The sequence below is a fragment of the Brienomyrus brachyistius genome, chromosome 24 (genome assembly GCF_023856365.1).
Source record: "Brienomyrus brachyistius isolate T26 chromosome 24, BBRACH_0.4, whole genome shotgun sequence".
Lineage (NCBI taxonomy): Eukaryota > Metazoa > Chordata > Actinopteri > Osteoglossiformes > Mormyridae > Brienomyrus > Brienomyrus brachyistius.
In genome coordinates this window covers 6,695,302-6,721,883 of record NC_064556.1, presented here as the reverse complement: position 1 = coordinate 6,721,883, position 26,582 = coordinate 6,695,302, and the positions used below count along the sequence as shown (strand labels likewise).

General features: G+C 49.3%; 1 protein-coding gene and 1 long non-coding RNA gene across 2 annotated transcripts in view; one reads left to right on the top strand and one right to left on the bottom strand.

The window, feature by feature from the left end:
* The window catches only part of LOC125720018 (teneurin-2-like), a 73,833-nt gene that overhangs the window by 16,530 nt on the left and 30,721 nt on the right, over positions 1–26,582 (top strand). The window contains 3 exon segments of the mRNA XM_048994952.1: positions 3,810–4,041; positions 15,992–16,230; positions 24,602–24,724. Coding sequence (XP_048850909.1) covers positions 3,810–4,041; positions 15,992–16,230; positions 24,602–24,724 — 594 coding nt within the window.
* Positions 4,472–8,160, bottom strand: LOC125720020 (uncharacterized). The gene is made up of 3 exons (XR_007385333.1): positions 8,070–8,160; positions 7,135–7,245; positions 4,472–6,931 (listed from the first exon to the last, which is right to left on the bottom strand). It is a non-coding gene; the product is annotated as an uncharacterized LOC125720020 (long non-coding RNA).

The window sequence follows — 26,582 nt, the reverse complement described above, 5'->3', positions numbered from 1 at the left end:
GACGCCGTGCCCTACATGGTCTCGGCCGGGGCTTCTCTCGTTAGAGGGGAGCCCCCAGCGTGTCCTTCTGCGGGTTTAACGCCGTTTTTCAGCGCTATTTAAAAGCCTTCACCGCATAAGCCTATTTGGTGGCGCGGATCCTGCACGCCCACGGCTGTCACTTCCATTTCCCCGGTGATGCTCGGCACTGAGGGGGCCGGGAGGGGGAGCGGCCCCCCGCCTTATGATCCGAGTCCGGCCGGGTCGCCGCGCCGTGTTACTGAGTAAAGCGCGCCGCAGGGTGGCCCCGCCGGCTGAGGGACGCGACCCCCATCGGTCTCGGCCCAGCGTGGCCCCAGGAACCCGGAGGGTGTCCCAATTGGCTCCCATCTCGGCCACGTCGGGCTCGTCCTGTGCCGCGGTGACTTCCTGAAGCGGTTCAGGGCTCCCCATTACACAGCCGGCTTGGGGGGGGCCGCAGCAGAGCGACTCCCAAACGGTCCGCCATTCAGCTCGCCGCTCGCCTTTCGTGGCGCTGGCTAAATGTGGCGCTTTTTTTATTTACTTTGTTGTTGTTTTTTTCCGTCGCTTTCATGGATACGGAGCTTTCAGCAGCTCGTAATTACAGCCAGTGTGAGTCGCCGGGGTTATCGTCGCTTATTAAAGGCGACATTGACAACGAAATCCTGTGGCTTTAATGAGGTACATCCCAGACAGATATCTTTTAAAAACACTTTTGGAAAATAAACTGTGAAAAAACGCAAAAATAATAAAGTCCATAAAATGAAATATTGTGAAGTTGGTTTATTGAAGAAGACAGTTTACTCTTCTGATTCATTTTTTTCCATGCAGGTTTTGTATTTATTCAATATAGTTCTGTCACTAATAAAGAAAATGAATAGTTGTTGCACAGTGTTGAAAGTGTACATGAAAGGTATAATATTATCAAAACATATTATGCATTAATTAAAAATATTTATCAGTGTTGTACAATGACAAATGATGTATTTACTTTAGTATTCAGAATTCTGGATTTTAGTTGATGTACGTACATCCTAATGAGATAAATAAATTACATTTGTGTCCTAATACTCAAAATCCTTAGAGTAACATTTTATAAATTTCATAATCCACAAAACCACAAGTTTGTGGAAAATTGCTACCATCAAATATTTATTTTACCTTCTCAATAAATAGAATTTGCCACAAAGTGTCTTTTGTTCAGAAGCCTTGAAAACGATTCTTGATAATTCTCAGTTAAAAGTTCAACGCAATGTATAGGTCAGACACAAAAAAAAAGTATCAGACTGGCTGCGTAAATTTCTTCGTAATGACAGAAAAAAGTGCGAACGACTGATGAAGTGCTAGAATTTCCGATCCAAAAGACCTATTCAGACTATTGTACGTTACTCCAATAAAAAGCATTCAGTTAGTGGAATGGGAACTTATTCCAGTCCAATCTATAAAGAAACCTAAATCACTGAGCATCCGATGAGTAAAATAAATGACTCAGAGATCATTTTTCCAATAATTATTGCTTGTAATGACTTGAATACACTGTATCATATGGGAGCAAGGGTATCCATGTTACTGATGTGAATACCACTGTATGGGAGGGCAAAAATCAACCAGCAAGCTCTTTGCATGCTGCAGCTACTGCAGAGATTAACCGTGAGATTTTATTGACGTTGTATGAAGTGGCCTCGATCACCTAGGCTCAACAACAGAAGCGTCTTTAATGAAGTCTTAGGCTCTGTGAAATTCTCAATATTAAATTTCTAATCGAAATTATAAACAAAAGTCTTGTTGACTTTTTAAGTGTTAATAAATCAAACATCAAACAGTATTTGTTTCGCTTTCGTTTTGATTTGATCCAGTGAATTAATATGGGTGGAAGATTTTTAAGGCTCTTTAAAGGCGCAGTGCCGCACTCGGCGTCCCTCCTTTGAATGTGTGTGCGCTTTGGGGTCGTTTCGTTTGGGCCTCGTGTGTCTGCCCCACCACCACCCCCCCCAGCCCCCCAGCGGGAGTGGGATGTCCTGTGGAGCCGTGTGTGGACGGCATGTGAGGTGTGTGTGAGCCTCAGGTACACACTGTGTCACAGATACGCCTCGAAACGCTGAAAATCTTCAATTCGTAAAATCTTCCAAACAACCCCCCCCCCCCCACCAGGCCCAACCCAAACTGGGTGTCGTCTGAGCAGTCAAGTGGGGAGTGAGGATGGAGCAGGTCTTTGTTCTCCCTCATCAGTATTCGCTGCCCACAATGACACTTCGCCCAGGGCTCTGTGTGTGTGTGTGTGTGTGTGTGTGTGTGTGTGTGTGTGTGTGTGTGTGTGAGAGAGAGAGAGAGAGAGAGAGACAGTGAGTGTCTATGTGTGAGTCTGTGTCTCGGTGTATGTGTGTGCACGTATGTGTGAGCATGTCTGTGTGTGTATGTGTGTCTGTGTGTGTCAGTATCTTTTTGTGTGTCTGTGTGTGTGTCAGTATCTTTGTGTGTGTCTATGTGTTTGTCAGTATCTTGTGTGTGTCTGTATGTCTGTATTTGTGCGTGTGTTTCTGTCTGTGTGTGTACATTAGGTTTATATTACATTGTGGGGACCAAATGTTCCCCATAATGTAATAAACACCTTTTATTTTGACATTGTAGGGACCATTTTTTAAGTCCCCACAAAGATCTCTGAATGTATTCAAAACAGTGTAAATGGCAAAAGTCTCGTATTTAATTCCGTTACTTATGGTTAAAGTTAGGGCTGGGGGGGCGTTAAGGTTAGGGCTGGGTGGGGGTTGAGGTCGTCATGTTTTGATTAGACGTTTCCCCATAGACATGAATGCAGAGTCCCCACGAAGATATAATTACAATCCTGTGTGTGTGTGTGTGTGTGTGTGTGTGTGAGTGTGTGTGTGTGTGCCCGCGTTTGGACATTCTCACATGCGTGTGTTTGTCGTTACATGTGCGTCTGTGTCTCTGGAGGGCAGGCTCTGATTATGTTCAGTTTTTTAATTTCATTTTTCATATTAGGGAATACTGTCTATCATTTTTAGGCTGGAGTCACTTATAATCGGGTGGAAAAAAACACATTTTTTGCTCCTGATTGCTCCATAATATTTTGTATCATTAATAGGGAAGCAGGCAGAGAAGATGGGTAGAGTACGGTGCCCCGCTTCCCGCTATTCATGCCTGTCCGAGGCAACACTTACTCAGCCATCAATCTTCTTTAAGGAACAATCTTTAGGATTTTGAGGGAAAGCAGTTTATTTTCGGCTTTCAGCTCCTGAGATATGACTTCTTTATGTATATATATGCTTAGACAGGCAGTTTTTTTTCCCCTCCATGGTCATTTATAATATTTACACTTTTCTGACGTCAAATATTTGCAAAAACAATTCAAGTAAACCCTCCCCCCCCCCCCCCCCCATTTCCCGACATTTGAACCCGCAGTGAATGAATGGTTCGTCACCTGTATGAAGGTGAAGAGACTGTCCAGCATGAGGGTCGAATTGTCCGGGCCGCGTCCGTCCATTTTAACATGCGCTGACGACGTGACCTTCACACGTTACCTGGAGAGCTCTGCTGGGGAGGGGGTATGGATATTCAGGTCACTCAGGAGGGTAACGCTGATCACGCCTCTGCTCCTCAACACCACGTGCTGAGATGGCCGTAATCGTCTGGCTTCACAGGACGCTTTCCACAAGATTCATGTTTGAGGCATGAGAACCTGCTGTCAGCTTAGCATCCGAAACGACAGTCGTGGCCACTCTGAATGAGCAGAAGCAGCCGCACTGTTTTACTGGGAGGCTAACCTCCCCTGCTTTTCTGTCCATCTCCAGGTCCCCCGAACCACCACAGCCAGTCGAGCCTGCGGCCGCCGCTGCCCCCCTCCCACAACCACCAGACGCTGTCCCACCACAACGCCTCGGGCAACTCGCTGAGGCGCAACTCGCTGACGGGCCGCCGTGGCCACGCGCCCATCTCCGGGCCGGCCGACGGCCCCACCACACCCGAGTCGGTGCAGCTCCAGGACAGCTGGGCCCTCAACAGCAGCGTGCCGCTCGAGACCAGGTGGGTGCAGCCTGCAGGTGCAAAGGCGTGCCTACATGGAAAGGCGTGGACGCCTCGGAAGGCATGCATACACAGAAAGGCGTGCGCCCGAAATGACGTGCAAACATGGAACGTCACGTGCACAGAAAGCACACAAAATGGGGTGTTTGGAAACACAAAATGGTGCTTTGGAAGAAGGTTTGCAAACATCGGAAAGCGTGTGCACTGAATGGGATGCACGCGGTGTGGCTTGGGGATAGAAGGGCAGCAAATCATGAAAATCACGTAAAGGAACACCTGCAGCAACAGTACAGGCAGCTATATGCAGACCACACCTCAGGGGCACACATACAGAGGTAGTACGCTGGGGTGCTGGTTAACATGCACATGCACGGACAATAAACGCTGGGGCAGCGAGATCCCCCCCCCACCGTCACGCATTCCCTTTGTTGCGTCTGAGTCCTGCCAGGTCTGAGCCTCCCACGCCGCCACCACAGGCTCTGCTCAGATGTTTTATTCACGAGGGCGCCAGGCCGGCCCGGAAACCCGCCGGCACACTCCCCGATCCCGCCAGGGCCCGCATCCGTGCCCGCGTTCGTCTGCCCATTCTTTTTCTGACTGCTGCTTTTGATGCCGTGGCCCAGAATGAAGCCGACGGGTTCCAGTGTGGGGCAGGGCAGGCGGCATACTGCCCCCCGGAGGACGGGAGGTGTCTCTGCAGCTCTGCCTCGCGCGAAGCTGGCACAGCTGGGCATCCCGCTGCTAATGAGCCTGGGACCCAGACGAGGGGGCCAGGAGGAGCTCAGAGGAGGCGAAAGACAGAGACGGGCTGGCGTTTGATAGCAACAGCCCATCTGTCAGATGGCCGGCTCTGTACAGAACGTGTCGATATGTCAGAGAGAGCGGCGACAGTCCAGCGCTCCAAGCTACCGTAATACAGCGAGTGAGGTATCGTCCTAACGAACATCATAACAAGATGCGTAATTTCATTACTGGGCTGCAAGAGGTATACGATTGCCAACTTCGTAAGGACACACCATCCTGGAAGACAAGCGCCCGCCCCGGGAGAGCGTATCGATATCCCCGGTTAAATTCAGCAGGGCGACCCTCGAACGGTGTGAGTGTCGCCGGGTGTTTCTGTTTACCAGACCACGAAGCACAAGTCACAAATCGAGATTACACAGAGGGCCACGATTCGCTGATGCCGTCCTCTAGTGCAGGGGAAACGTCACACTTTCCAGAAGCTTCTGCGAGAATCCTCCTAAAGGTGACTTTGTGAAGTATTATAACTAGATATAAATAGGTCTTTCGTGTACAGAAAGTCTTCCGTTTACACTTCACGCACTCATATTTACTCTGAATCCGTTTTCATGAGGAAGAGAAGGACTTGTTTATGATATGTGGCTGTTCATGAAAAAGGTAAATGTTCAATAATTATATTTTTTATAAAATCCTTCTGAAAATTGGATGTGACTCTGAGGTGTTAGGAAGTAATAATTAAAATGCGTTTTGATTGCATTTGACATTTGAATACCTCGAATCCTGAATCTCACAGGTTTTTTTTTATCTAATTTTGTCAGTGTGTTCCTCTGGTTTGCTACCTTACCTCGTTATCACCTGTTCACAGATCCGCTTGGATGCCGCTCCTCTAGTCATCTTGAGGTGGATTGCGCTCTTTGTTTAAGTCCCAGCCTCGCATCATATACTAAGGCTAACAAATTCACTGAGTGCAGATAGAACAATATGAATGAGTCACAGCTGAATGATCAGGTCAGGCTTATTCATTCAGTGATATATATATATATATATATCGGTGAAGGATGGAGTTATTTTTACGATGCGAAAGCGTTTACTGTATATGTAAATTTGATGGCAGTTTGGGAGCCTTTTGGGAACTTGTGTAGGATGCTGGCTGTACTGATGGAGGTCGTTCCCTCGCGTCTGTAACCCGAGGCGGATGGAGGGGTTAGGAGCTCCTGTAATCCGTTTGACAGGTGACATCATCTCGTTATTTCCCATCAGGCTGCAGTAGAAGGCGACTGGCGGGTCCGTTCCCCTGCGGAACTGGCCGCTAGCACGCTACATTTGCTGCGTTGTCCCGCTGTCAGACGTCTCATTCCTGACCCTGCAGAAGGAAAGTCTGTGGGCCGCGTCACCGTCAAGTGGGCGAGCTTCTGGGTGGGACACCCAGTGTGGATTTTGGGTTTCTGATAAGGAGCAGAAGGTGTGTTTTCTAAAGCTGACAACCCATCAGACCACCTCCGTCCCCCCGATGCGAGACCCCGGAGCCAGTCTCCCTCGGAAGCCTCACTCCCCAGCAGGCTAATTAGCCAATGCTTTTCGATATTCCTCCATTTCCGTCGCCACCCAGCTAACTGCCCATGTGTTGACGAAGCATAAGCTGCTCGCATCTTCAAAGTTATCGTGGCCCATGTCCACGTCCGGCCCGCACACCCCAACCCGGAATTACACATCTATCATTAAATCATTTATCCAAGCGTCAAACGAATCCTGTAGCTATACATGTGTTACTGGAAATCATTCTTCGTAAGTGAGGCCGTTATATCCCAGCATGATGCACGTAACGATGTCTTGCCGGCGTCCCTAAAACTCCAGGAGGCAAGTACCTCCACAGGTCAGCTGTTGCTACTGGCAACCCGCCCTGCGTCTCCGTGACGACGTCCTCCTCCACACCCCGCTGGCCTGTCCCTGAGGTTCACCCGAGCCGCCCGTGACAGGTGTGGTTTTATCGCTGCGTTTATACTCCGCCAGCCCTTAATGAAGCTGACCTCTGGCCGCTCTCATTAATTTCAGCTTCCGATCGTCTTCCCGGCTGACAGTGTCCATGAGAGCAGTTAAGCCTGGTGGTCGTGTCAGCAACTGTGGGGAGGGGAGCCATTCTGTATTCCCACTGCAGAGGGTAAACATGAGGTGGGGGGGGGGGGGTATTTAAGTCAGGGGCCCTCGTTTCATTCCATTTCAAAACAGACGCTGATGAAAAGACTTTAATAAGAATAGATAGCTCATTATCATGGGAATTACCTACTCATTTTAATTCCTTGTTGTGCTCCCTGGCAAGATCTTATTTACGTTGGTTTCAATAAAGCAGAATACCTGGAGAGCTCTGTCGTACGCGCCGGCTGTCTGGCGGAGAAAAGCCCGTTACGGTGCTCTGGCCCGGCTCCTCGTGCTGATTGATCGCCGTCTTTAAAAGTTCAATACCTGCTGGAAAGCCCTGAAATTAAATGCGGAGGAAGGGGAGAGGGTCTCCCGGCTGGTGTGGGAGGGACAGGGGGGGGAGCCGCTGCCCCCGAACACAGCGTCTACTTCACGCTCTCGGTATACTTTCCGCTTCCGCTCGGCGCAGAGGCGAACGAGGCTCTCTGCATTTTTTATAGAAGACCTTCAGTCATGAACAGACACGCCGAGCTCAGGGGCGAGGATGGCGGTCCGTGCCGCGCGGCTAACAGCGAACCTCTCCGGAGCCGCTAATGTGCAGGCGGAAGTAGGTGTGGCTACAGGCGCCACAGTGTCCCGGACCGCGGGTCCCTTATAAAAGCCCTATGAATATTTAACGCCCCCCGTCGCCCTGCACTCAGCGCGCACACACACACTCGCTCCCTTGAGCCCCATGGCACCCATCTCCCGCCACTATTACCTACGTGTCCCCGCCCGCTCCCACGCATCCAGACGCCACGTCCCGTCGACGCTACGCTTATCGTAATGCTGCATTTCAGAAGCATTTATTATGCTCCACGGAGTGCACTAAGCACACATTTAGCTTTAAGTACATCGTTTACAGAGTCATCCGTCGCTTTTAACTGTAAAATAAGTCAGGCTTCGTTCCATGGTTGTCTGCAGGACGCCAGTCCTGCTCCGAGTTCCCACATCCACCCGTGTCGTTGCATTTCCTCCTGTTGAGATTTACCCCCCCAGACCTGTCTGTGATTTTTGGGTTTTAGTTTTGCGTTGGCTTGTGTTGTGTTTGCTAAGTGTGTTTGCACCAAGCTAATTATGCACAATTATGTTTTCATCTGCCATAATAATACCTGTATAATTATCTTGCTCAGTTGTTTCCGTTCTTCGGAACTAATAATGTTCCCAAGCCAAGGCGAGAGTGGGATGCAGAGCGCAGCCAGTTAGTCAATGACATGCATCTCGTGCTCAAATATTTACAGTGCTGGTGATAGTGGTGACAGGCATTAATGATGGGTCATGTGATTAACCATTAAGCGGAATTCCGTGCCGGGGATGTTTATTGCACTCACATATTTTCGCGAATTGCAATAAATGATCATTGACCAGAGGCGAGGAGAAACACAGGGAGGAGCCTGCATGCTGTTAATTGACCGTTAATTGGTTAATGATTAATTACTGCTCAGGTGTGATCATTTAGGATGGGCGAATGCTGTGAAGCAGGTGTCGGCAGAGAGGGTTTGTATAGCTGGCCGCTGTTAATCTCCATCTGCTCTTTAAAGTCAAAATGAGACGTTTGGGGGTTTAAGGTGGGGGGAGGAGTGAAATGAATATGAGTGCGTTTGTGATTTTGGGTTTTTAGGGGCCTGGATTGTAGCCCCCTACTGGTCTATGCCCACATGGCGTCCTAAGCTAGCTTCACCATCGGCGCCCCCTATCTGCGACAAAGTGAAGTTGTCGCCCCCACAGAATGTGGTGGCTGCCTGTGTCGCCTAATGAGTTAATCAGCACCTCCCCCATCTCAGATTATGATGGACTTTATCGATGCCAGTGGGAAGTTCCATTTAATCTACAGATAAGCAAGGCTAACCGTCAAACTGGGATCGCCCGCCTGAAGCGATTCGTGGTGTTATTCCACCTCAGGTGAGTGCGGTGGCTGTGAAAATGGAAGAGAGCCGAAGGTCTCACTGATACCGAAGGTCACGTCAAGGTGACCTCCACGCCGGCTGCAGCGTGAAGCCCCATCTTCTGTCGGGGCCTTCCGCATGTGTTTTCCTCGTGGGGAATTGCAATATGGCCACCATTTCTTTTTCGATGAAAAATCGGATTGCCCCCCCCCCCCCATCCTATAAAGTGTTTTTTTTTTACCATTGCAATGCTGCGGCAAACAGCAACCGATCAACAGAGTGGGCCCCGAGAGGGATGACACATGATCTACACCCGGTCTCTCCCAAAGCAGGATTGGAGTGCTAAGCATCAGGCCGCCCGGCTTGATGTTTGTGGCTAAATGTGGGCTCTGTGTTAGCGGTCCTCCTCTGGGGGGCTGTTGGGGGGGGGGGGGGGTGTTATTTGTGTTACCTGTGGTCTTCCTGCAGGAATAGCTCTCCGTTATCAGGCCTTTGTGTGCTTGCCTTTTTCTGCTGAAAAGCCTCCCGACAGTATCTCGCGGCCCACCTGACCACCGTGGGCTGCGTTCCTCACAGCTCACCTCGCCGCCTAATGATTGTCTGAAATATCCGTAGCGGGCGCGTTAGCACATTAACGGACGGCCCGGTTCCTCGGCCCCCGACGGGCGCCTTTCCCGTGGGTGGCCACAGGTCTCGCGAGGGTGGAAATTGTTATCCGCTAAAACCTTTATCCGTCCGTTTATTGTTAAAGCTTTTCTCTTCTCACCCCGGAGCTCGACGCCGCAAAAGCGGCTCCCTGCAACTTGTTTTCTTTCCCTCTGTTTGTCAGTGGTTGCCAAGGTACGGAGGCTGTGTACAAAAGAGCTCCATCCTCAGCTGAGCACCGTAATCATAACGCGACCCAGAGCCCCGTAAAATAAATGGGATTTCTTTTTTTCTCCCCCTCCATGCCTGATATAGTAATTCTAGGTGATACGACAGACATTAGCATCACGGATTACGAGCCTCCCGACCCATGCTGGTATGCAGTTAATGGGCATCACATTGCGGTGAAGAAAAGAACATCAGAAACACGCGTGAAACATGCATGTAAGAATCCCTGCGAATGGAATCATGTGGCCCGGGGATCATGAGAACTGGGGAGGGGTTCCTGCAGGGTAGGCGGGGCATATTCTCGGCTGCGAGAGAGGGAGCCGAGCCCGCCTTACAGCCCCGGTAATGATGCTCTCGTGAAGTGAATCGCTGTGAGGCGAGTTTCTGCCCGTCTGCACACCAAGCCCCACCCGCGTACAGCAGGTAAGGCTCAGACGCACGTCCTGATTTTGCCAAGTTCAACGTGTCGCTGCGTCGACGAGGGAGGGACCCCGTGTTTCACTTCGTTAGCCGATCACAGCCTTCGCTGCATGACATCACCCGATAAATTGAATCCGGCCTTCTCTGTTTGGCAACGTGGTGCACAGGAAAGTGCCCATTTTATTGTGTATAAATGGATGTCGCATTTATATAGAGCTTTTATATGGCACCTTTCAAGGCACCCAAAGCGCTTTACAGAAGAAGTATTTTACAAAACATGCTAAGATGCTTATTTGCTAAGGCTGTTGGGAGCAATGTAAGGGCATGTCTTCGTTTCAGGATGATGATGATAATAATAATAATAATAATAATAATAAGGCTTGAACTGGCAGCCTTCCGATCAGAGGCGCTGAGGCTCAGCCTGCCAAGCCACACAACACCCCCAGCTCAATGACCAGAAGCCTTGAGTTCGAAAATGAGATAAAAAAAATCAGAGCTAGGTGGTGATGTCATGCACTGAACACTGTGATTGGTCGAAGAAGTGAAACGCGAGTCCCTCCGTTGTCAACCCAGGGGCCCGACGAACGCGGCAAAATCAGGATGCCCAAGTGCAGACGGAGTGCATGAATGCCCTTATAACCCAATTCACCCCCGAAGCTGTAAACGGGGGCAGTGGAGATAAGTCCCCACGGCGACATCCCTTGCAGCTGTCCGGGGCTTCGGATGCAAACAGATGCAGTGCACACTGCACTCGGACAAGCGCGGGAATAATTCTGACCCCCCCCCCCTCGGCTGGTGATGTCAGCAGGGGTAGGGGGGGCTGGCAGAGAGTGCAGAGTGTTTCAGCATCGCTGATCTGATGTCCTCTGTGCAGAGACGCGAGTGTCGTGTTGTCATACATGTTTGACTGTAAGAATTCAATAAAATAAATCATAGAAAGATTCATGGCATCATGCTTAAAGTTTGCTATTAAATTAAATTAAAACTATAGATATGTTTCAAATTCAATTTTGAAATCTGAATAAATTTGGGATAAATTCTACTTTAAAATGTAATGGATTCGCTGTAATTTAATCATTTATTGCCAGTTTAGTTCTGATCTGTCTGAATTTCGTTTTTGCACTGATAATTGGTGTCTAACTGAAGCTTAAATATGTACATTTGAAAACTCAAATATCAGGATCGATGTGTTTTTACTCCCTATATATATATGTTCACACTTACTAAACCTCTACTACTAGTTAAATGCTTGTTTCTGGGTTGTGGGTCTTGGCTTCCCGAGAGCCTTAGGTAGTACCCAGAGATCGTTTTTTGATATTGTAACACCCAGGGGGTTCACCATACTGCTGACTAGGCGCACAGTCTTACAGCATTTGCAAAACTGCTATTACTTCACGGCCTCTTTTAAAAAATGTGTAAGAGCACAACGTTAATTGTAGAAAAGCCACGTGCCCCACTGAGACGCTGCCGTCGTCGTCGTCCTTCCCGCCCTGCATCATGTCTACATGGCTGCGGCCCTCCAGCCTTTTCCGGGTCTGTTTACCCGATTCAGAGTAGCTGTGTCATGCAGCAGCGTCTTAATATGCAGGCAGGGCGGCCTTTTTGCTGCACTTAATGGGTTACGACACGCGTCTAACGATCTTGTTATCATCAATAGAAAAATCATTTATAAAGGATTTACAGATCAGGTTAAACAAGAACGATCCATTTTATAGTGCAACTCATTTTAAAAGAATTAGCACTACAATGAAAATCGTCTTAGGTCGTCCTAAACAAAGTTTCTTAAAGAAAGTGGTATCTCTGAGTCAGATGTCTGATTTATCGCATCTGGTGAATTGGTGATTTTTAACGGGAACTTTTCATCCGTGCAGACGTGCAGGTGTGGCGCCTCTCAGGGTTACGCTAAAGGTGACACCTTCGCCTCTGTAATTTCTCAGAACCATATTCGTTTTTCTCAAAATCTTCAGAAATGTTCATTGTTTCCAGCTGCAGGTACTTAACCCGGTGGCTCCGCTATTCTCTGACTCTCTACTTTAATTTCCTGCTTTTAATTTCATTTGCTGTGTTTTCATTCAGTTTTGTAGGACAAACCTAGATTTAAGTACCATTATGTCGACTACTGCAATTATCCACAGCGCTAATGCAGTACAGCCCAGCTCTCCAAAAAATTATATGCTTGGCTCTGTCACCAGTTACCCGATGGTGGTACAAACCCTCCTTATTTTCCCCCAAACTACAGGGGGTGTCGTTCTCAGCTCTATTGCAGAGGTCTCACATTCAGCTATAATGGAAGTTAATGGGGGAGGACCCTGCAGGCCTATGGGGGGTCTCACCCTCCAAGGTTATGGGCTTAATTCCTGTACCCACCTATGTGTGCATGGAGTTAGCATGTTCTTAGTGTGTGCTACTCATATCCCTGTGGGATTCTTCCAGGTAGTCTGATCTCCTTCTTTAGTTCAAAGCTGAATTGATCTGTGTTCTGTGTGCCCTATGAGGGACTGGCTTCCCATGCTGGTTGCCCCCCTGCCTTCTACCCTGGGCTGGACTTCAGGCTCCAGGCTCACAGCGAGCCCGTGATTATGGGTGATTGATGGACGGATGAAACGGAACCAGCCAGTGAGCACAGAGGTTTAAGTTGATCCTTAAGCTCCAGTTACAGACCTTCTAGGTACCTACAGGAGCCGGGTGCCCGCGAGTGACAGCTCAAGTGTTCAGCACAGTCAAGGTATCTCCTGGAAATAGCCACAGCTGCCGGTAGGCCAGTGAGAAAACCTGCCGGAGTCTCGGATCTCCGGAGACGTTAGACGCTAAGCTCATGATGGCCGTCGTGTCATACACGCAAAGCACATGGTTTTGGGAGGAGTCAAGCATGGCCATCAGTAGGTTCCCTGTTACTACAATCCCCGTTCTTCAGATTTTAAGCACCCATCCCCCCCCCCCGCCCCTCCACCCCGCCCTGCCCGAGCAGGAGAGCCTGCTACCGAAATCTTTAATAAATCACCTTTGTCAGCTTGGGCTCTGTGCAGCGATGAGGGACTCGAGGCCGCGTGGTGTTATGTGGTCTGAGTTTTGTACAGAAAGTAATCAGACGAGCTGGAGTGAGGAGTGCCCAGGCTGGTGGGGCACCACACCCCTCTCTGGTGCGCCCGGCTTCCGCTGATGTTACGCAGAATAGACGGCTGAGGTCACAGCGCTTTGGGTAGAACCGTCAGGGGAGACCCATAGCCAGACTGCACCTGTGGGAGTGGCCTGCCAGCTAGACCTCAAGAGAGCAACTGGATTTTGGGCTAAGGCAGACTAGAAGAAGCTGGGCAGAGACGTGGGTGGTGTTCCAAGATCTCTCCTATGTTAAAGTCGACTTCTGGTCCTCGCCTCCACTCCGGCAGCCTGAAAGCCTTTCTTCGTAGTAGTGGAGGTTTGAGTCAACCGAGAGAACCGCCATAAAAATAGGATGGTAAAACCAGTCCAAGCCCCGCAATAAGCATGTCTCACACCTCTTTGCAATTGGCAGGGCGGAGCCAGGGAAAGGAGCTCATGCATATTAATGTGCAGACTGTTCCTCAATGTACTAATTAAGAGTTTTTAAAGAGCCGGTTTTCAAGTGCAGCCATGGGTTGAAAATGGGTTACCTGCTCGACTGGGCGGAATTACGTCCCAGCGGTACCACAAAGCGACAGTTAGCTCAGTGCTACACCGCTAGAGATGTCATTTACTCCGTTTGGCGTCTTTGTTAACCATAGACAAGGGGGTTTCGGCGCAGCCATGTGGTTAGAAACGTTTGATTCATTAGGAAGGAAAGACTTCCTTCATGCCGACCCCCCCGCAACCGCTCCAATAACGGGGAATGTCCTCGGCCATTAAGGGAAAGCGGCTGCAGCGAAATCTGTGAAATAAATATTAGTGACACACAAAAAAAAAAAAAAAAAAAAAAAACGAAATCTGGGGCTGGAATAAGGGAGGGAAAAAGCGAATATCTTGGCGGGCGCTCGCCTGGATGGCGACGCGTTGGAGGACACCGAGTCTGAGCCAGGAATCGGAAACAGGGATGAGGATACACTTGATTGGCTTTTCCGAAAGCACTTGCGACCTTCATCTCGCAGACGAGCGCCATCCGGCCCGTCGAGCCTCTCTCCGTTGTTCTCTGACCATCCGCCGCGCCTGACTCCGAAGCGAGCGCGGGGAACGTGACGCCGAATCTGCTCCGGCACGTCGCCGTCTCACCGCACCGTCTGCCAGACTGTAACCCCGACGTTTTGATCCCGCTGAGCTCCCCTCATATCGGCAGCAGTCGTGTCACCAACTGCTCCTCTGAACTTTTTATTTGTGTTGTTTGTTTTTTATTTGTGTTCCTGGGCCAGTTTTCCTGTCTGTAATTCAGTCAGCCTCATAACAACTTCTCATATGAAGGACGAGCGTGTTTTATGTTCCGTAAACAACATTATGCATACAAACTGCCCCTGAATATGTTACCTGAGAGAGCCTGCCGGATATGAACTATGACAGTGTTTGGTCTGCAGTGATTCATTCTCTGCCTGTTTTCCTGGGAAGAGTAATTACCGTTCTGTGCAGGATACATGGATTTGTTATTGGATAAGGGCAGAGACTGGGAAGTGTGACGGCATCCAGGGACTCCAATGTGGAAATTACCACAGGAGCCGCCTGCCGACATGGGGAGAGCGATTGAGCATTTCCTGCTAAAAAAGTGTACCAAGATTATGGTCCACCATTGTAGGTTTATGCCGGATCAGCCCATTAGAGGGTTTGTAGAGGTGGAGACCTCCCCATCACTGCTCCCCGGTTATGTGAAGACAACCAGGGTGGTATTCACGGACTGTGTGGACTACCCACACGGTCTGAGGCCTTAGTGTTGTCACTGTGCTGCTGTTTGAATCCCCCTCCCCTCTGTCAGCATGGAGTTTGCAGGTTCTCCGCGATTTATGTGGAGTTTGCAGGTTCTCCCCATGTTGTGTGGAGTTTGCAGGTTCTCCCCATGTTGTGTGAAGTTTGCAGGTTCTCCCTGTTGTATGAAGCTTGCATGTTCTCCCTGTGTTGTATGAAGTTTAATATTCTCCCCATGTTGTGTAGGTTCCTCCAGTTTACTCACAGAATGTGGTCCTTGGCAGCCACCTATGTCACCTAACTGGTGACCAGCAGTGTCATCCACGTGCCTCGTGCTCCCTGAGATAGTCTGCAGGCCCCCCTGCAACCCTGACCAGGATACCTGAATTACAGTGAAGGAAATCACAGAAGCAAAAGCATGAACATAGTGAACAGGCACAGATAAATATTCATGGTTTATTCAGCTTCCATCTATTAACAGCTTAATATTTTCCCATGTGTACTTTGTTTGGATATTCCTGTCGCTTCACACTGATGTGCCGCAGTGACTCTGACCTGTTTGTGGCCGAGCCTTTAGGTTGGCATCCAGCGAGTCTGTGCAAATAACCGTCACTGAGAAATCAGTCATTTTGGGGTGCGGGGGGGGGCCCTAACATGCCATCTGAGCAGCCTGGCGGAGGGGGAACGGCAGGGGAGAGCATTTGTGTAGCACAAATCGCCCGTCCAGATGTACGCTGCGGGGTGCCGTTGAAACGTGTGCCTGCACATTGTTCTGGCTGATGTTTTAGCCACTGGGTAAGAAAGATTTTTATGGGGCCTAAGTGAAGGGACGGGTTTTTTTCTTTTATTTATCAGCCCCCACTGTCCAAAGACGTTTTGATCATATGTCTGACTATGATACTTTGTGTTAACACCATCTCCTTGTAAGTACATATTCGGTCAAGTGTGACTCTCTTGTCATTCTTCCTCTCTCTCTCTCTCTCTCTCTCTCAATCTCTTTCACTCCATTTCTACAGGCACTTTCTGTTTAAAACATCTTCTGGGACCACTCCTCTGTTCAGCAGCTCCTCGCCAGGGTACCCCCTCACTTCCGGAACGGTCTACTCGCCTCCGCCTCGACTGCTGCCCCGAAACACCTTCTCACGGAGTTCCTTCAAGCTGAAGAAGCCGTCCAAGTACTGCAGCTGGAAGTGTGCGGCTGTGTCCGCTATCACGGCGGCCACACTGTTGGCCGTCCTGCTCTCCTACTTCATAGGTATGATGGTGGTAACCACTGGACACTGTGTCCTCACCGGTTGCACTTTTGGAAAGCGGGAAATTTGTCGTTCAGCATTTTTTCCTCAGGGTGGTTTACAGTTTAGTTGAATTAACCTTTCAATTTCTCTTTTAGTTTTAGCTTTTCTTTAGCTAGTTTTGAGCAGAGCAGGGATCCTGTGGGATCTCCACCAGATAGTCCAAGGTGAAAGGTAGCAAGGTGAAAGGTGAAAGGTAGGGAGTGTAGTGGTTTATCTGATGGACCTTCATGGATGTTGATGTTGTGGGCCTTCATGCTTGTTTATGTTGTGGCAGGTTCAGGTTCTGGGAAGGGGTCTCCCATGGAAGCCTTGAGCATGGTTCTTGGCTGTGATATAAAAAGAACCTCAAACTGTCAGCTAAACCAAAACAATGATGGCCCACACTGAATGTTCTGCGCAGCTTCCCGGGCCCCTGCGAGATTCTGTGTGACAGCGGTAATGAGCAGGGAGTTGTGTCGCGCTGTTAATACTCGGGAGACCAGTGCATCCGTGCCATTGTGAGCTCAGTGTGTTAATTGTGATCAGAGTTCAGTATCTACCCGGTGTGTATCAAGATAAACGCCCGTCGGACAGGCGGACGTGAAAACGAAAATAGGAAGAAACAGAAACCCGAGATCATCCAGTTTTAGACATATTTCCGCAGTTATTCCAGCATCTGTTCTGAGCTATTTATTCTTATAATGTGCAGAAGTGGTTCATTGTCTCGGTCCACTGGAGAGGGGAGCTTGTGATTTCTGGGATAATCTCCAGACTACACGGCGCTCAGGGGAGGCCCACGGTTGGCGGGGCCGAACCCTCCGAGACCCGGTGCCGAGTGGATGCGGTAGCTGCTGAACCGCGGCTCTCAGCGAAGATCTACCTGCGGCACTGTCTGCAGATTCTCCTCCAACAGACCCTCCCACCTCGGCGCTGCACGGTGGTGCATGTGCGAGACGCTCGGTGGAGCGGGGGGGGGGCTGGGCACGTTCACACTCTTGCTTCATCTCTTGTCAAAACAAAACCTGCCGTTTGACTCTCCAAATGAATCCTGAAGGTGAGGCCTATCATCCAGATATATCCCCAAAACCATGTGTGGTTTATTCTTATCTGGTAAGATTTGTTCAAGGCTTCAGCTGCCTACATTTAGTGGCAGCGTTTTCCAACCGCACCGCAAAGTTTTTGAAGAGGCCCTTGTGAATATTAAGGATCCGGGGAGGAACTGGCGAATGCCATACCTTATGGAATAATTTACCGGAATGCTGCGGATGAGGTTCAAACAACTGTTTCTTCATTCACTCGGCATTAACGGTGCGGAGAGACACAGACCGAGAACATTTTCAGGCTGAGAGGATGCCGGTTGCTAGGATACAGGTGAGCGGTCCTGATGCAAGGAGAGCAAGCCTGGCATCCTGAGTTGTGAAGAATGAAGGCTCTCTCTCAGTGGACTCCCGCGGGTCCGTCTCCTGTAAGGACAGCATGACTAATTTCCTTTAATTGAGGGGAGACAAAGGGAAGAAATGGTAAACGATGAGCATCTTGCGGGGCAGCAGCCGGGCCGGCCTCCCCTTCTCCGCGTCTTTGATCCGGTTTCTTCTTCCGCGTTCAGCCAGGGAGGATGCAGGGAACAAAAAAAAGAGAGAGACCCAAACCCGGAGCACTTGAGATTATCAGCGTGAGGAAGGTGCAAGTTGTGCCTGTTGAACTCGACTGTCTCTTTCCATCTTTCTTAAACTTATCCCACACACATATGCTTCCTGGTAATTGGGGCTTTTGCTAATCAAGCCAGAGGTCTCGATCCTATTGGTTTATCGATTGAAGTGCATTTTGTTTAAAGGGCAGCTGTCAGCTATTTAAGCTATAATAGTTGCTTAGACCATTCAATCACAAAAAAAAAATAAATAAAACATATTATCAGCAAATTGAGTGCCATTTGGTTCGTTTCATTCTCCCCCTTCCTGTCAGGCCTGTTTTACCCGCCCCACCCCCCTAGTGTTAACCAGGACACCTAGACAGCTGATTCCTTCATGCTGCTTTCTGTCGGGTCCTTTCATCGTGAAACGCATGACCCAGAAATCTCTCGGTGCATGAAGAGACCAATCAGAGGGCTTGATGTGGAGTGCGGCCATGCGTTTGGAGTCTCGGATGGATTCCTCAGTAGCCAGAGTGATCATCGCGACCCCCATCGATCGCCATGCTCCATTCATGGATGTCGCTTTCCTCGCTGTTCAGTTTGTAGCCAGGAGGTGTTTGCCGGGAAATGCCCGGGATTATAACATAAATATGCCCTTTGAAGGTTTTCCCTTTATTTTTTTTTCCCAGTATTTTTTTCTATCATCCAAAGCCCCAGAAAAATTGCGAGAAGAGGCGAAGCCAGATATTCCGATCCGCTAAAGCCGCCACGGGGCGCAGACAAAAGTAGATCTCATCTTGGGAACCACAGCGCCACCTGTGGCGATGAGAGGGACTGCATGGCCACGACGCGGCAGAGAGTTTCCCGGAAGCCTTTATCTCCCAGGCGACAGCTGGCACCGACAGCTGAATATTTAATAGTGTGACACACTTTTTTTTTTTTTTTTTTTTACAGGAGACATGCGCACACACCAAGAGTAACCGTTTGCTCTCAATGAGAATTAATGAAAGAAACAGAACAGCTTCTGGGGTTTCTGACAAACTGCAGAGAGAAGTTTTAATGCTTTTTTTTTTTTTTTTTGGACACGTTGATCAACCACCTCTCCCACCCCCCCCACCCTGTAACTGGGTAGCAAACCACTTAAAATTCTGAGCGTGCTCGAAGAATGACTGAGACCGCTGTTTGAGAAACCTCCCCTTGTCGACTGTGAGGACGTAGTGCTCCTCGATGGTGACGTTTCCAGAGCGGGAAGGCAGGGGGGTGAAGGTCGCAGCCGTTTTCGAGCGGTAAGACAGGGTGGAGATGGTGTGGCTGGTCATGCTGGAGCCGGGATGAAAGGTGTGGCTGTTTCGCTAGGAGGGATGCGGAGCAGCTGCTCACACAACTGTCTCAGGATGTGAGTCTGCTGTTTGCTTTTTTAGTATAAGACAGTGTTTCCCAATGCAGTTCCTGGGGATCCACAGTCAGTTCATGTTTTTGCTCTCTCCAAGCTCCCTGCAAGATTTCCCTGGGAAGCTGGGAAGGAGCAAAAACATGGACTGTGTGTACGTCCCTGAAGAGTGGGTTGGGAAACACTTGTATACGCGATGCTCTGGTGTGTGTGTGTGTGTGTGTGTGTGTTTGCATATAAAAGATATTCTCTGCTGTTACTCAAGTAACACTGAATCGGAAGGTCTTGCTGGAGCGTTTTAATGATAGAGTAAGTGAGTTGCTGGAGGACTGTCGATTTACGCAGGTAGGATGGACACCGGAGAGGATTCACTGGCCATGACTTCAAATTTCACAAGCTCGCTTGTCCACTGCGAAACATGGCTTAGTTGCAGTGTGGGAATCACGATGCCTACCTTTCAGAGGACAGATATGTCCCCCCCCACTAGAATTCTACTTACAGCCCTTTTGAAGCCATGTTCTTCATGAGACGCCAGCTTACACCCATAGCCCAAGAACAGGTCACTAGCTAAACGGGTCTCCTTAATTTGCCCACGGTTTGTTAGCCAGTGCCCCACCACCCTGTTCTGGGTGCCCTGCATTGCTAGCCATTCAGAAAGCCTCTGTAGCTATCAGCTGCATATCGCCCCAGATTTCTCCCTGCCATTCTCCCCACCGTTCTCCTCACTGCTCTCCCCCGCCATTCTCCGTGCTGTTCCCCTCGCCTTTCACCCTGGCGTTCTCCCAGCTATTTCTCTTGCTATTCCTCTCACCTTTCTTGCCGCTGTTCTCCACACCGTTCCCCTTGCTGTTCCCCTCACTTTTCTCCCTGCTGTTCTCCACACCTTTCTCCTCGCTGTTCCCCTCACCTTTCTCCTCGCTGTTCCCCTTGCTGTTCTCCCCACTGTTGCCCTCACCGCTCTCCCCCCGCCATTCTCCGTGCTGTTCCCCTTGCCTTTCTCCCCGGTGTTCTCCCCACTGTTCCCCTTGCTGTTCCCCTCACCTTTCTCCCCGCTGTTCTCCCCACTGTTCTCCCCACTGTTCTCCCCACTGTTGCCCTCACCGCTCTCCCCCGGCGTTCTCCCTGCTGTTCTCCTTGCTGTTCCCCTCACCTTTCTCCCCACTGTTCTCCACACCACTCCCCTCAACCAGTGAGATCTGCAGTTCATTGTTTGTTTCTCTGCTTTTTGCCCATGAATTGAGTCATAAAAATGGCAGAGGTGTAAACTCAAGCAGATACATGTATTTTTAATGCTCCTGTTTGAGAAAAAGGGATTAATTTCAGTCGTCTGTTCAAGGAGATTAAACAAATAATTAGCAATTGTGAGTTAGTTGTCTGAACACGTTTAAGGCCCTTAGTGAATATTAAAAGTATCTTGTTCATCGTGATACATTTGTGGGATAGATATTCGGAGGCATATGGATGTTAAAAGTATAAATTAACTCTAATCTGTCTAGAGCCAGGACTGGAACTTCATACTATGCATCTATTAATGGGACCAAAGGACCAAAGAAGTGTAATTATGCAAGGAATAGACATTTTAATTATTGTAATTTCTTACACCTTGCTGGGTTCTAGGTTTAGCTGTACCACAGTGAGGTGTCCATCCAAAAAACTCAAATGGTCTACAGGGACAATGCAGCCGAGAAACACTGCAGGAAGTTTAATTCACACCTCAACTGCAGCAATTACAAACACAACGCTTAGAGATGTAATTGAGGTCAATCTTGTTCATTTAGTGACAAATTAGACTATTCATTGTGTAATTATTTACAGGACCAAGCGAAAATGAGGGATGTTTGTGGGATGTTTTAAAAGCAATGTTTTTAAATAAATTAACTCTTCGAGGTCCGGTTTAACTTGAGTTTAATTCCTTGCCGGCGTTAATTGAGGTGGTGCTGTGTCCTGATTTCAGTGCCTTTCAGAGATGTTTTGAAATGTTTTGATATGTGCAGGATCGGCCTGCCTCTTCAGTTTTGTCTCTCCCAAGTAGCAACGTCTTTTGCAGTAATTGCAATTCAGCTGATGTTAGCTTATGAATGGCACAAGCAGTTCAAAATGGCAGCATGTGTTTGGGTGTGAATGGCACCCGGGTTTTAGCCTTTTGCTATGCGAAGGTTTGCTCAGCAGCAGTCCCTGTAGAAGGCACATAGAAGCTAATCTGTAAGAGGCTAACATCTAACGTAAGAGCCAAGCATTTAGCCTAGCAAGTACCATAAGAGCCAAGCGTTTAGCCTAGCGTCTAACATGAGCCAAGCATTTAGCCTAGCGTCTAACATAAGAGCCAAGCGTTTAGCCTAGCAAGTAGCATAAGAGTCTAGCCAGTAGACTGGTGCGTAAAATAAGAACTTAACATGTGCCTTGCATGCAACCTGAAACTGTCATGTAACATAAGAGACAAGCATGTGACCTTTCATGTAATGTAAGAGGCAAGCATGTAGGGCAGCATGTAACATGTAAAGGATACAAATGTACACAGAACACATCCCAGGGTTACAACAAGCAATTTTGGGAAATGGAAGATGGATACGTTCCCCCAGATCTGTCACTGTTTTTCATTATGTTTGTAAGTTGGTTAAGCAGTGTGGGATAGAAGAGCTTAAAACCTGAACTTTTGATCAATATTGATTGAGCGTCCTGCAGTTATTGTCCATCAGCCCTCACTGTGTATAATGCAGAGTAGCAGAGGTCACACTGGACCATGTGCCTCTACAAACAGTGAAAGAAAATCGCTCTGAAGGAGCGTTATTACTGTTCCTCAGTACGCGGGCACCTTCAGACTCGACGCTCGCCTTCTACACAAACACCGACCGTAACCATGACAGGAGGATAGAGGAGAACGTGTGGGAGGGCAATATGCCAGGATCCTTACGGAAAACAGCGGGAAAGAAGCTGGAGAACTGGAAGCTAAAAATGCCAATCACAGCCTACCCCCCCCCCCACACACACACACACACACACACACCTGCAGCCAGAAACACCAGCCTTCGCTCTTCCAGAAATGAGGACATCCCATCATCTTGTATCCATGGCGTTCAGGGACTTGAGGGGAATTACATTTGGAGCCCCAAACTCCCTTCATGCATAGCTAAAGGTAGCGGACATCTTTCAGATGTTATGTAGGTAATATCATACATCACTTTGAGCCGATAAATTACGCATAAACATTACATAAAGCGGGAGGGACTCTCATGAATTTCTTATGGAACACCTTTTCAATTAATAATTCATATTTGTTGCAGGACTGAATATGAGGTTTTTGAGGTGTCCCAGAGATATAATTAATCAGTTTGAGTGCACTGAGAGACTAGAGGTGACCCCCCCCCCCCCCCCATGCTGGTGTCAGCTAGTCCCATCCCCAGTACTCTGACTTAACCAGGTTGGTTAAATCCAGATACAGAATGACTGGTTTTGTTCTGTATTATGATGAGGCATGCAGTTGTAAAAGAGCCCAGTAGGGGGCAGTCCCGCTATCGCAGAGGCAGATTACTAGAGGACCAATTGTCTTTTTTGCAAGGAAATGTTCGGTTCCTCCTGTTCCGTCCCTATATAAATAGGCAACTTCTATAGGATTCTTCAGAGGCAGAGAAGCCTTTTGTTCCAGGCAAGGTTTGATCTCCCTGCATCGCTTGGCAGAGGAAGGTTTGGAGCCACCAGCCGCGCAGGGTCAGACTGTCCTCCAAAGCAGGCCACAAGTTGGACAGGAGTACCTCTTGGGGAGAGCGAGAAGTACATGTAGGGCAGCACTGAGACAGCTCTCTCCACACATACCTCAGACCGTCAACCTTAAACTGTTTGATATATTTTCAAATCACGTTTGATGAGGGGCGTGGCTGTCAGGTCAGATGTTATTGCCTGCGTGCCTCATCTGCATCCCATTCATTCTTAAATGTATATTTAATTTTTGCATGAATGAGGAAGAGGAAAAGGGGCTGTGTGGAAGGGAGAGACGGAGAGGGATTAACCACAACAGGAGGTGAGAATGGATCAAGCAGGCGATTAAAAACTCAAACTCTGCCCAGGACCAAAGAGCCAGAAGCACTGTGCTCTGTACATTCCTGGACCAGGAACGCTGCCTGGTTGTGGGACCATTTCACGAGGAGACCCCCAGCGGAGATGGGTAGGCCAGGTCCAGAAAGTAAAAATCCAGACCAAAAGTATGTTCCAACCACGCAGTTCGGTATTCTGTGAAAGTGACCCTGACTCCTTATACTCAACTGGTTGCCTGAAAAGAATCTTGGTATTTTTACTTTCCGGACCTGAGCTCTCCACCCCTAGCCCCCAGCTTTGGGAAACCAACCCCCCCCCCCCCCCCCCCCCCCCCAGTGCTCCAGTCCAGGGCATCTGCTTGGCTTTGCAAGCTTCACACATTTTCCAGTGCCGGGACACTTGTGAAATATGTCCCTGAGCTGGACACAGTTCCTGTACATTTTGCCTCATTTTATCTCGGAATGTACCTGCCAGCATCTGTGACGGGAAAGGAGGAGCGGAGGAGAAGCAACCGAAGTGAAGGCGAAGGCCTGCAAGAGGGTGGCTTGGAAGAGATGATCCTCAAGCAAGAATCCAGGCAGTCGAGGAGCTGAAAGGAACAGGACAATGGGATGACTTTTTTCTTCCATTCTCCTGGTCACTTTCAGTTATTCTCAAGACTTCTTCATTGGGGGGGGGGGGGGGGGGGGGTTGGGGGTTCCACCACCAGACGTTCCCGTTTAGTTGTGAAGGTCTCCCCTTATTTTCTTCTTCCGTGTGCCGCATGCATCTGAATATCCACAGGTCCAACTTCACGTGAAACCACCTGAAAGTGTGTATTTACTGCAGCCACAGGAATGCGAGGAAGGCCGTGATGGTCTGGGGCCTCACCGTCTATGTTTTCCCCTTTAAAATGCATGTGAAGACACTGGCGGGGACGGGCGTTTTTCTCCCGCCCCCTCTGAGACGCATCACCAGTCCGTGCGATCACCCCTGCCGAATCGCCTTTGTGATGGAGATGTGACTGTTGGGGGAACAGGAGCTCCTGCAGGAGACGTGTCATTCAGACCTTCTAAGGACACCCGAGTTCTCCTAAGGCAGATATGAACTCTTGGTCCGTAGCACTGGGCTCTCTGCGGGCGCACGGTGAGGGCAGCTGAGGTACTTAGGCGGTAACAAGAGCAGCAGAGTTTGTTTGCCGGCTCGCGGTGCGCAGCCACAATGCAGCGCAGTCACCATGTGGAAAATGCTGTAGAATAGGGGCTGTGAAGTGTCGAAGGCAGTGATACATCCCCCCCCCCCCTCCCTCCCTCCTCTCCTACAGCCATGAACCTGCTTGGACTCAATTGGCGGCTGCAGCCCTCAAATGCTCATGTGGTCAGCAACAGGCTCGGCACGCAATTGCCAAGCAACAGCGACGTGGCAACATTGCCCTCTGGGGGCAGAGGTAAGAATGGCAATGGCTTCTTTCTGTTTCCAGCAGCAAAAGGAGAAAAAAAATTTCTCGACAGATATCAGTGTGGTCGGTCCTTGAGGCAGGATCTCAGTGAGTTGTTTGTGTTACACCCCATTAGCTACTCCTAACAACCTAGGCAATTAACCCAATGCAAGTGTGTGTTGATTAAAAAACACAAAGTCAGATCTTTCCAGGTATTGTGACCCTTTGCAATTCAGCGTTCACTCCTGCAGTGCTCCACTTCGGTATTGACACGCATGGAGCCTCGCGATTGCGCATTTATGCGTGCAGCAGCGCGACGGAGACGAGCAGCGTTGCATTTCAGAGTGCGTGTTACTTTTAATGCCGTCTCGCAGCCACGGAGACGCGCGCTTTGCCTGTCAAATAGTGCTGATGTTCTTTCTTTGCGAAAACACTCTCTAAATTTAATTTACTGTTTACTGGATTTTCGGGACGGGAGGCTTTTCTTGCTGGGCCCCGCATCTGCCAGCTCGGTCCTCGGAGGGAGACGGCAAGTCTTTCGGGGGCCGTAAATTCCCTCCCGCTCCGTGTTTGGAGAGATGTTCGGAGGCCGGCGGATTTAGGTGGCGCGGCTGATGAAATCTGAGTAACAGGATCGTACCAGCATGGAGAGGAGCTGGGAATGCGGGGCGGAAGAGGGAAGGAGCGGGTGGAAGGAGACAGGTTGATTTAAGGGCGCTCGGCTTTTTCCAGAACTTTCCTTCTGGGAGATGCTGCTTCCTCCCTTTTTTGTTTTTATTTTTTGGCTTTTCTCCCATTTGGTGCCCCCCCCCCCCATGGTCATGCCCCCCCCATCTTGGTTGTATATTAATGAGGTGGCAGGAGGAGCTTAGTATTAATGAGCTTTTCATGGATTTTTCTTTTTTTATTTTCTCACTATTTTTTTTCCGGTTCTCCTTGTCTGGGGTTCGGTCCCCTGCGTATGTGTGACCTGATTCCTGTCGAATCAGGTGTTACAGAAACGCGGAGCGTCTCTCAGCTCTCCGTACCCCCTCCCCACGAACACCCCCAACAGCGGACGGTCACTCTGTTGGCAGAATGAGCCGTAAATAGCCGGATTAGAAATCAATGAACATGGCGGCAGCGAGAGCCTTGTGCCCTAGGCCCGCGCCGTGCGACGTGATGTACGCTGTAAATCAGAATTAGTGCCTGTCATCATGGTCACATGATGCAGAGATAGTAGGAATCAATGCAATGATGTGTGTCATCCCAGCTCCTGCAATTCTTCAGAGGGTGGCTTTGCCAAAAGTAATTAATTCACGTGTTGCTGTCCTAGGTGAACATAAGATAATAAACAGAAAAGCAATGTTATTTCATGAGTTGTGCTTTTTTTGGCACTTTTTTTGGAGGGGGGGGCTGTCTGGAACATGCTGTCTGGGTATCACTGTTTCTGCAACAGCAGTGAGACTTTCACAGTCAGCCATCTCACACAGGGATTGGGGTTATGACACAGGAAGTTCACAAACGGTGACCCCTCGTTATGAAATGAACAGACTGGTCCTGTGATGAAGGTATAGAGGCAGATCCCTGCCTACTGGCCCTGAGCCCAGTGTGTGGAGATGTGGGTGTTTCATGTGCGTGCAGAGATGTGGGTGTTACGTATGCGTGCAGAGATGTGGGTGTTTCGTGTGCGTGCAGAGATGTGGGTGTTTCGTGTGCGTGCAGAGATGTGGGTGTTTCGTGTGCGTGCAGAGATGTGGGTGTTTTGTGTGCATGCAGAGATGTGGGTATTTTGTGTCCGTGCAGAGATGTGGGTGTTTCGTGTCCGTGCAGAGATGTGGGTGTTTCGTGTCCGTGCGGAGATGTGGGTGTTTTGTGTGCGTGCAAA